The sequence below is a fragment of the Notolabrus celidotus genome, chromosome 9, assembly GCF_009762535.1.
Source record: "Notolabrus celidotus isolate fNotCel1 chromosome 9, fNotCel1.pri, whole genome shotgun sequence".
NCBI classification, from domain to species: Eukaryota; Metazoa; Chordata; class Actinopteri; order Labriformes; family Labridae; genus Notolabrus; species Notolabrus celidotus.
The window spans coordinates 11,540,387-11,551,542 of NC_048280.1; the positions used below are offsets into that span (position 1 = coordinate 11,540,387).

At 38.7% G+C, this 11,156-nt stretch overlaps 1 protein-coding gene across 2 annotated transcripts; it reads right to left on the bottom strand.

Annotated features, from left to right (window-relative positions):
• Window positions 1-1,099: 1,099 nt before the first annotated feature.
• Window positions 1,100-11,120, bottom strand: plpp5 (phospholipid phosphatase 5). 2 transcript variants are annotated; one of them, XM_034692366.1, is made up of 9 exons: window positions 10,959-11,120; window positions 9,554-9,692; window positions 9,331-9,439; window positions 8,257-8,347; window positions 8,104-8,167; window positions 7,895-8,019; window positions 7,424-7,594; window positions 5,667-5,723; window positions 1,100-4,706 (listed from the first exon to the last, which is right to left on the bottom strand). In XM_034692366.1, exons 2-9 carry the CDS (start codon window positions 9,622-9,624, stop codon window positions 4,537-4,539), a joined length of 858 nt encoding a protein of 285 aa, XP_034548257.1. In that variant the 5' UTR covers window positions 9,625-9,692; window positions 10,959-11,120; the 3' UTR covers window positions 1,100-4,536. The 2 variants fall into 2 exon arrangements, with proteins under 2 accessions (XP_034548257.1, XP_034548258.1); XM_034692367.1 differs by lacking the exon at window positions 5,667-5,723 and having other exon boundaries at window positions 10,959-11,119.
• Between the last annotated feature and the right edge of the window lie 36 nt (window positions 11,121-11,156).

Consider the following 11,156-nt stretch of genomic DNA (forward strand, 5'->3'; position numbering starts at 1 on the left):
AGGAACGGACGTACGTCACATATTTGGACCACGCCCACCAAAATTTTACCCTTTGACCCTCCTGTTATGTTTGTTTGGTTTGTTTCTTAGGGACAGCAATAATGTTCGTGGGTCAACTTGACCCGGGGCATGTTTATTAATCTGAAAGTGTCAGAACTTAAAAAAATCCCAATAAACATTTTTTAAGCTCATTATTAATTCCATTACTAACCATTTAAATGTATTCTACTTTTTTGTATTTATATACTTATTTATGTTTTTATTTATTTATTCTAAGTATATAATCTTATTTTATTTTAATGGTTTAATATTTTAGTGTTTTGTTATCTTAGAAATGTATTTTAATTTGGTGATTTTAACTTCCTGTGTTGAGTTTTAACATTTATTTTTCCTCCAGTGTTTTCTCATTAAGATATCATGAGAGCGCTTTCTCAGTTCCTTCAGCAATTTATTTTTTATTTTCTTACTTATTTTTTTATTTGGATTGTTTTTATTACTATTGTTGCATATATTGTGTTCTTAACCTTAGGATTGCGGGGTGGGTTTGGGGTCAGGGCTGGGGGTGGGATCTTTATCTTAATTTATTCTATTTTAGGTTGTTTTTATGTACGGCACTTTGTCTTACAATTTCATTGTATGAAAAGCGCTTTATAAATAAAGTCTGATTGATTGATTAATTGACTGATTGATCAATATTTCATCAATTTCAGTTTTTCCTTCTCTATTTCTGCTACTTAATGCTTCTTTGACAATATTATGTGGACAAATGTTGCACTCTATACCTCTTCACTCATATATAAATTATATTTATACAAATTATTCATATAAATATCATGTGTATATGTTCTTAGTATAAACAATAAAAGTGCAATATTCAATGTAAGACTAGCTTTAAAGCAAAAAATACATCTTAAAATGCTACTAGTGCTTTCGTAGCAGAATCTAATGCTGTGTAGTTTTGTTGCAGTTTCATAAATTAATTTATACATTGTTCATACTCTTATCTATGTTCTTAATGTTTCATTCAATTTCATACTGTCTAATAAAGTGCCTATAATCATCAATCACATCTGAAAAATAGACGTCAGACTCAGAGAAATAAGCAAAGGACAGCATATATTGTAAGATTATGTAGAAACATCATCATCAAGTGTCACAAAAAGTCATTAAAAGCATCACAACATGTACAATCAGGAAACCGTACCAGCATGAACTGCTGCTTTGTGCTCCTGCAAGCCAAGGCAAATCATGATGACATCAACAAAGCAAACAGGCAAGTTTAGCATAATCCCTTTTCATGACAGGATCTGAAGAAGACCTGATACAATTACTTGTATGTAAATTAAGAAAATGTAAATATGGGGGTTTGATAGGAAGTATTGAAGGAAATATGTTGCTCTAAATGTGCAACACATGCAGGATTTTATCAAAATGCAGCAGACTCTAAAGAATGTCTTTTTTTTCTAGCTAAACCCCATGTGCCTTTAATTGTGATACTCATTTTTGTCACATTAAGTCATCACACTTAAGGTAAACAAACAAATAGTCAAAAGTCAAGTGGACTCCTACATGCCCAAAAATGAAAAATACACTTAGATCTGTACACGATGACAAAAATCCCTTTAAGCTTAACAGAGTTGATTTATAAGTGAACTTTCTGCTCATCTCATTTGAACATTTGTCATGATTTCACCCTGAAAACGTCACATTTTAATCCAACGAACGAAAGAATGTTAAAATAACTTATAGATATCTTTTTGAGGTAAAGAAAGGCTGCATGCCACATTTTTACATCATGTAGTATCTTCTAAAATAAATCCTAAAAACTGCCAAACAATAAAACCTGCAATTTTGACAACTACTTTGTTTCCACATGACAGTGAACATACACTGTAACATGCAGTACATACTTCCCTCATCACCTAACAGCAATGAAGTAACGACGTAAACAAAGGCACAAATTCATCATTTTTTCTGCCAAGTTTGGTCTGAAACCGCTGCGATCCAGCTGATTGAAGCTTGACTCACAGCAACGAGCAAAAAGTGCTTTTTTGACCCTGCAAAACTTTGACTGGTTCCAAGGAAACACAAAGGTTTGTTTTCTCACATTTCAACTTGCAAAAACAGTTACATCTGAGTACAATTCATCTTGTTGTTTCCAATTAAAAGCATAAATAAAAGACAGAATAGAATAAGAAAACACAAATCTGAAATCAATAAACATAAAATAATCACAGACTGAAGTGTTCTCCATCTTAAATTAAATAAATCAAAAGTAAGAAAACAGACCCCAAACATTTCGCGCCAATAAAAGTATTAACAGCATAGAAAACCTGACCAGCAGGAGCACTGGGAGGCTAGCACCATCGCCTGGAGAGGTTACATACAGTCTGACCTCTGAACAGTAAATCAAAGCAGACCTCAAATTAGCCTGAGACCGCTGAAAGTTTGATCTCATAGTTCTGTATAGTCAGATTTTAAGTTGTGATTAGAAGGTGTGCTGTCCAGTTACTGCTGAGATGTGGTTATCATTTGAGAGAAGAGAAGTGGAACTGCTACATTATGCCGTTAACTGAGGACTGGATGCAAAATATGAACCCTTTTCAGATATGAATCAATCCATGGATGGAACATTCAAAATATATCAAAGGAAGACGGAGAGATTTAAAGCGATGAGCGGAGCGATCAAAGTTATGATGTTTTCATTTTCCTGCTGTATACACAAAGGCAACCAGGCTGGTGCTTTAGATAGCAGTGGACATGTTAATATCCACAAAATGATTAAAGGAATGTCTTCACATGTCAGACAGGGAATCAAGAACAAATCTAGTGACGTTAAGTACCTTTCCTTTCCTTTCCTTTTTTTAATGTCATAAATTCTGTGGAAAGACCAAAACCAACAACGAAGAACTCATTCTGTTTGATATGCACAACATTGCCCTTATATATTTTACATTTTTTTTTAAGATGGACGTCACTGTCTACTGTTTCGACATGTACAGTGAATGGCACAAGATAATGTGAAAAGTTAGTGGCTGAAATCGCATGATCATCAGTGAAATGTCACCTCGTTAGAGTACAACATACACTGGATATTTGTGACTGAGAGGAGAGTGGCAGACAGGGTGGGAAAGTGTTGGGAGCTGTCTGATTACATACATTGTTGGTTTTGGCTTTATAACTGAACTTGTGTACAATAATAAACACAGGATATGATAAAGGCAGCATTAATGCTTAAGTTTATCATATAAAATATGATATCAATTAATTTGAATGGGCTTTTATTCAGTCAAACCAAACAAATGTTCAGATAATCTCAAGGTAAAGGTCCACTTGGTAATTATTTGAAGATGTGTGTCTTATCTAAGTCTTCTTCAGTGAGTGGCATCACGTAACCATTCAAATGATCCTTGTGGATGTCCACCCTGACTTTGACCATAGTTGATGCTTTGGCTGGTTCAGTCTGGTGTTAAACAGTTACAGTCATCCATTAATTGATCAGTCAGTTTCTTGTTGTAGGTTCAAGTGGCTCCACATTTGTAGGTCTCCTGTCCACACCTGAACCAGCTCCACCAACTAAAGAGGAATTTGAAATGGAGTTCTTAAGCTCTCAATAATTAAAAAGTGGACCTCTTTGAGCTAGATAAGGATTATTCAAATGATGCTATGCAGTCTTATTTCTTCATTTGTTCTCACTGTATTCATTCATTAGAGAGTATAACTGAATAAAGTCATGATTAAGCACTTTTTTCTGTTCAAATTGTTTTTCTACCAACAGTCCAACACTCAACATTCCCTTTGAAATGCTAAAAGAGTAACAGAGTTTAACATCTGATAAGCTGCAACCATTCAGTGTTTGGCATTATTAATGATAAAAGGCAATAATGACAAAAAAGGATTCATTAAATTGTTAAAAGTGTTGTTATCCCTTTTCTGAGCTCTGATTTTCCTTCCCTAAAGGTCAGGAACAAGCAAACTTCCATGCGCAAATATCCAACAGTGTTCATTTGTCTGCAGGTCTCTACCCCGCCTTTGAAGAAAACAATCACAGACAGTGAAGCCTACACGGGGACGTTTTTCACAGCAGCTACGCCAGAGATCGTGGGCAGTGGACTATCAGTGCAGTGCTTCTGAACTTAACTTTTTCAGATGTTGTGTGTATTCAAAGTGATTTATAGGCACGTACACAAAGTGTGCAGGGCTGGGCTGTATGCATACATTTTGTGTGTATTTGGGTTTAAAACCAACACCTCAGGTTGTTTATGTTGCTGCTAATTCACTGCTTTGGATTGTTAACGGAGTCCTTATCTACATCAAAATTTGCAGAAACCATTCAGAAGAATTAAATGTTTAAGTTACAGAGCTAACCCATGAGTCACTTTTCACCAAACAAAAAGAATATCCCACAATACATGTACAAAGACAATAAAACAATAAATATTGATGCACTGCCCAGCCCCAAGGGAGTGAGAACCAGAACCAGGAGGATTACCATGTAACCCAGTATTAATGACACCAGTATGATCCAGAGCGGTTCTACAGGGGCAGGATGTAGTTGGAGTTGGCTAGTTTGCGCTCCTGTGCGGCGGGAACAGTTTCTCTGTGACGCAGAGGTCTGTGGCAGTCGGGGTCCTTAAGAGGAGGGTAGTGCTGTCTGTAACACAGCCAGGCAAAGGTCATGCCCAGCAGAGAACCCACCAACACGTCTACATGAGGGGAGAGAGAAGACACAACATACACACATGAGGAGTTTGATCTGCAGCTTCACCTTGATGCTTTCTAAAGTCCTGTTCTTTGCTCCAACTGCACAATAAGTGGTGATGCATTGTTTGGTATTACAGAAGCTGTGACAAATAAAAATGCAGATTTTCTAAAACTATGAAAGCTTTCTTTAAATTAGATACCTTTCATGTCTCTAGATTCTTCCCAAAACAGATCCCAAGTAGACAAACTGTGGGATATGCTTGTACTTTGTTTCCCTTAAGACTAAGGGGGACAAACGAGGCTCCACTCATGAGTCACAGACACGTATCAGCATGAACACACACTAAATTATTCAAAACTCATGTAAAATTAAATGTTAAAACACAGTGATGCCAGGGAGGTAGAGGGTGTTTCATTTCGGAAAGCAGCCAGCAGAGTAGTAGTGAAGGTGCAGAGCTCAGTGTTGTGTGAAATGTGACCATAAAATGACTTCTTCCGCTGCCCAAGGCTCCATAAATCTGACAACAATGTGGACCTTAACAGTGAAGGGACAGGAAGCACTATTAACCCTGCTTGGTTTTTATGCTTTATAAGTTTAAAGGTTCCTTGGGTAAATCATCTCCACATTTTTACTAAAAGAAGACATTTTTTAAATAATTCCCCCACTCCAAATCAGACAAACGACTAACATGATTTTTTATAAATCACAAACTTGACGGGAAAATGTGACTACCAGTAAGCAAACTCTGATCCAGGCGTACGTACATTTTAGAGGCAGGGCGAATTGGCGACACAGTTGGTGAGAGGGAGAACTGAAGCAGGTTATTTTTGAATGCCTTTTACACATTTCATTTCAGTGAATAACATATTAACAGACCCGCGTCACCATGATCACCAAGCTGTCATTAGAAGATAAAAGCGTGTCTTAAAGTTCACCAAATATTTCATCAGCTTTGTCTCACCGTCACAATTCTCCAAAGTGTAGAGGGAACACACAGGCTGCATCATAACGTGTTCGTCTGGAGGTAAAACCAAGGCAACATCAGAAGACGTAAATCAACCGCGGAGCAAAGTGACAGTCAAGTTTTCAATATTTCTAACGCTGTGCAGAGTCACTGAGTTATACTTTTAATAAAGACTGCTGTACGACGCACACGGAGCGCAGAGACACTGACTGCCTCACACTGATCACATCTTCATCACCTTTGTGTGTTTCCTGTGTTAATGAGAGAGTGTGGAAGTAAAGCCATGACTAGTTCTCAGTTATTATCTTACATATCATCATAATCAATCAACAGCTTCTACTACTCGTCTCATCACTCACCTCTCTCTCTTACTCCCCTCTATCCCGCTTTCAAAACCCAACTCGGTCGAGGCATGATGGCTGTCTAACATGAGTCTAGTTCTGCCTGAGGTTTCTGCCTGTTAAAAGGAAGCTTTTCCTTGCCACTGTAACTAGCTAAATACTGCGATGTGCAATGCTTATGATGGATTAAGGTGGGGTCAGACTGAGTCTTACCCTGTCTTGAAGTTGGGTCTCTGTTCATAATTTGACATGGTCTAGTGGTCTAGACCTCCTATGTTTGTAAAAGCGTCTTGAGATAATGTTTATTGCGATTTGGCGCTATACAAATAAAGATTGATTGATTGATTGATTTATTGAATCAAAGCGCAGGCCAAGCTGCCCGTGATGAAACCAGCACATTAAAACTTATATTCACGGATCAAACTTCTATCAGATAATATCAGAGAGAGGAGATCTTTGAAGGACGTGAGCTCTCTGTAATGTGAAATAAAAGTGAGTCCTGTAAACATGAAACACTGCAGTGAGACCGTGCGTAATGATGAATGATGGATGCTCTGGCACTGCTGACGGATACATGAATGCTGCAGTGACGTGGAGTCACTCCATATTTGTATTTTTATTGTGGCCCTCCTGCAGTAAGAAACAAACAACGTGCACATATCTCCAGGTGGTTTGTGATTTATAAACGGAACATTGCGTAAAGTTTGCGTGCACGGTTTTAGAAATCAGAATTATTTTTGGCGCACGCCATTTCCGGGTTTTCGGAGTACGTACTCTTTTAGTAGGGATTCTACCATAGACTATAAATTATGGACGCAGTATCCGTGACGTCACCCATCTGTTCCTGAACGCTGTTTTGAAGTCAATCGACGGCGACAGCCATATTGGAAATGTGGAACTCAACCAGGCAGAGTGTGACGTAAAGGGGCGGAGTTTGAACCTCCGAGCCAACAGCTATGCGTTCCCGACCAGGAGTCAAGTCAGTCATGTCCTTATTTGGGCAAAAACTCGTAATCTTAATGTCTTCTGAACCGTCACGTTAGAAAAAAATTCACCCCCATACAGTGTGTGTTGATAGAGAAATTAGCTACGTAGAGCCAAGCCGTTTTTTGAACCAGGCTGTAAACATGTTTATTAATGCTGCAAAGATCGTCTTTTTCCCATTCACGCCTATGTGGTTTCCGGTGTTTCTGCAGCCAGCCTCAAGCGGATTCTCGATGAATTGCAGTTTATAACACTTCTGCATGGGCTTCATAGTTTGAGACCGGAGGTTGCCGCTTGGATTCTACACACTCTTTTATAAATGAGACCCCTGATTAGTCCTTCTCTTTCCTAACCCTCCCCTGTTCTTTGTCACAGATGTCATTTTTACATGATTCATAGCAGCGTTTCAGACGATTCTGTGACTCTGACCTTGCCAGTGGTGTTTGTAGTCGCAGGTTCTGGAGAGGGCGATCACTGTCGCAATGATTAAAGGCGTGAGGAAGGCACACAGCCGCCACGCTCTGCCTTGGCCTGCTGCATTGAAGCAGCGCAGCTTCCCCGCAATGTACAGCGCTGTGAAACCCAAACCTGCAAAGGCAACTGGAACCAGAGAGAAAGAACAGACAGGGTGATCAGAGGCAGGGAGAACTCAAAGAGATGACAACACAAACAGAAGGGCAGGGAATAGAAGATGGAGAGATGCTTTCAGGGATAAAGAAGGATGCTCTCTTGCTTATAGAACAAAATAAGAGCCTGGGGGAAAGCACACACTTGTGTATACCAATTTCTGGAGACATTATGCCTGCAGGCTCCACTTAGTGCATTTGTTTATCTTCCCTGTTGCCTGCTGGAGAAAATGTAGCATCTACTGGGGCATAATAAACCATACAAAGCCCTTACAGGAAGAGTGTCCACTTGGAAAGCTCTTCCTGCCCTCTATGACCACATCTGGGTCACCGCTGCAGCGTAACTCCAGGTTCATCTGTCCGTCTGGGAAACAGCGATAGAAGAAGTCTGGCCGAGGCCTGGGCAGAAACAGAGTATTCAAGTTAAAGCAACCACAAGACTGGGTTTCATTGTCACGCTATGCTGTTGTGATCCTATTTTACCTGCCAACAACAAGCTTGATGACATTTGTGAAAACTCCATTCAGCACCAGAGTCAGAGTCACAGCTGGAGAGAAAAAAAGAAGTAAACTTGGTTATTAGGTCTAATAATCAAGTCAGACTGAAAAATGGGAGGTTTATATGAAGCTTTCTTACCCAGCGTGGCCTCTTTCAGCTCTCCCCTCTCTGTCCTCTTCATTGAGGTGAACAAGACGATTACAATCAATGGGGTGAAAACCGCCACACTCTAAAGCAAGCAAAAATAAGATGAGTTTAAAAACTTTAATTCACCAAATTAATGTACAACCTCAACTCCAAAGGGACGCTCTGGGAAATATTGGAACAAACAGAAATTGATTCCAGCAACATGTTTAGGAAAAATAATCAAAAGATGTATGATGCTAAAAAAAACACTAAAAGGAACATCTTCCAGCTAATAATAAGGTTCATTTGTAAACAGGTTAGTAACATGACTGGGTATAATAAGGGTATTTCAGAGAGGCTCAGTCTTCTGGAAGTAAAGATGGTAAAACATAAACTACTCTGTCAGAGACCGTGTGAGCAAACAGTTCAACAATTCCAGAATAATATTCCTCAGCTTAAAACTGCAGAGAATTTGGGAATGTTATCATCTACAGTGCATAACATCATTAAAACATCCTGAAAATCTGGAGAAATCTCTGTTCAAAAGGTACAAGGACGATAACTGATACTGGATAGCTGTGGTCTTCGGGCCCTCAGGCAGCATTGTATTAAAAACAGACATAACTCTGCAGTGGAAATGCATGAACATATATAATTAAACTATTATAACAGAAGGAGAACATGTAATTTCTTCTGATAGACTACAAGACCAATCTACTAACTTTTGACTTGCTGTAAAGCGCTGCACTTGAAAACCACATTACAAAGATCTTATACCCACTGTGGTGGATTGTCTGTTTTAGAACAACCATCATAACTAAGTACATCAATATTTCACTCTATTCTGTGACAAATCCAGCACTTCTTTGTTTGAGAATACATTTAAAACTTTCATTGAAAAAGTGTTGTTTTTTTTTTAATGGTTGTTGCTGATGTAGATTAAAGTGCCAAAAAAACTAAAATACTAAGACTTTTTTTTGACACACAGCAGGAGGGGGGTATTTGTTCAGATTCTTTACATTGATTGCTGTAAGGTATGATAACTATGTTCATCATAAGACAGAGGCATGCTGAAATATTACTCACAAACATAAGGGAGGTCGGCACATGGTCTCGCTCCACACGATGGAATTTATACAACCACATCTCCTCTGGCTGGATCTCACGGAAGAACGGAGTAAGCTGCTCCGTCACACTACATGAACAGAGATAGAGAGTGCTGTTTCTGTTTGCTTGCTGATCATTAAAACAAAGTTTGCTTCATAAATTATAGATGCATGTCTCAGCAATGCTAATAAGTCAAACTTACAGGAACACAACCAGCAGCGCCATCCTGATGGAAACTTCCGACATGAAACCACGAAGCAGCCTCCTCTTCATTTTGATTTTTTTTTGGAGTCAGTCAACAGCAAACATCGTCACTCCATCTTCACCAAACTTGACTAAGACTAGAAAGAAAAATAATGTTAATGTGAGATTACTAGAGTTCAAAGAAACACAAACTTCTATGTGATGAATGGTGAAATGATTTCGTCCAATGGTTTTGTCCTTAAATGTGCTCACAATCAGTAAACATCGCACACATTCACTTTCTAAAAACCTGCTGCTTTGTTTGTTTTGGAAGAGGTGTCACTTTGAGAGGCGTCCACACCCACACAGGCGTTGACAGAGATTTCACCTCGGATAGATTTTATAGACCAAACTAGTCTGACAACTTCCTGAAAATCAAACTGGTGTATTCCATTTGGTTGTAAATGTTATTCAGAGCCTAACCGATACTAGATTGTCCAGAAAATAACAACTCCAACATGATACTAAAATGTGTTTCATTCAAATAAATGAAACAAAGACACAAACAGGCTTTTAATTCAATCAATCCCTATGCAGACTTGTTGTGGGCTCACCAATCACTTGAGTGTCTTGGCCTCTTCAGTATCACTCCAATTTTCCTCTCAAAATATTCATCACAAAGCTCTCTGTTCAGCTTTGATCTAATCTTTTGTTTTCATCAGTTTGTTGTTAATAAATGTCCTGTTGATGTAGCTTCCCCTGAGATCACAAATAACTCATTTAGACATGTCCAAACATTGATGTGCATGAATATTGAAATGTATGCAGGTCTCAGGGAAGACTGAAAAAATACATATCTTGGTTTTAAATCACAGCCTTGTGTAAAAACGTATGTAAACAACAGTTTCTCAGTGAGTTTTACAGTCTCACATCAGCAGGGATTTCTAACCCTTGTACTTTACTTTCTACTTGGCTTTAAAGAAGAATGAAAATTACCTTAAATCAACAACAATGTTGAGACATTTTATTTTAACCCCACAATCTATCCTAACCACTTCACCCTGAGTACATTTCAGAGTAAATATGTGTTAGGTTAAATTAAATATCCCTCATTCTGTTCGCTTACCTCCCAGCCCTGTCTGAAACCTGATATTAAGGCCATCATGCTGCACCTGTACCTCCCTGCTCTATTTGGATGTGACTTACCTACACACAACATTGAATATATCTTTGTATAAACACAAGTAAATGCACGTCCCATCTGCCTGTAAAACAAAGCAGCGCAAACAACCTTAGATGAACTACCTGAGAGGAAGACACAAGCTGTTAGCAGACTGAGCTAAGCTAGCTAGCAACATCTGTCAAAGAAGACATCTGGAACATTTCCGCATTTAAGAAGCAAGAACCCCGAAGACTTCACTGACCTTTACAAGGTGTTTTTCTTTCTTTCTTATCTTTTTATCCTCATATTTATACCAGCTATAGAGAAGAGCCAGGCCTAGACATCCTCTGTTTCTGGTGAGACTCGTACATCTGACAGAAGCAGGGATGCCACGGAGAGGATGAGAGCGCCAAGCTAAGAGCGGAAGCACAACTACTTCCGGTTAGTAGTTTCAAAATAA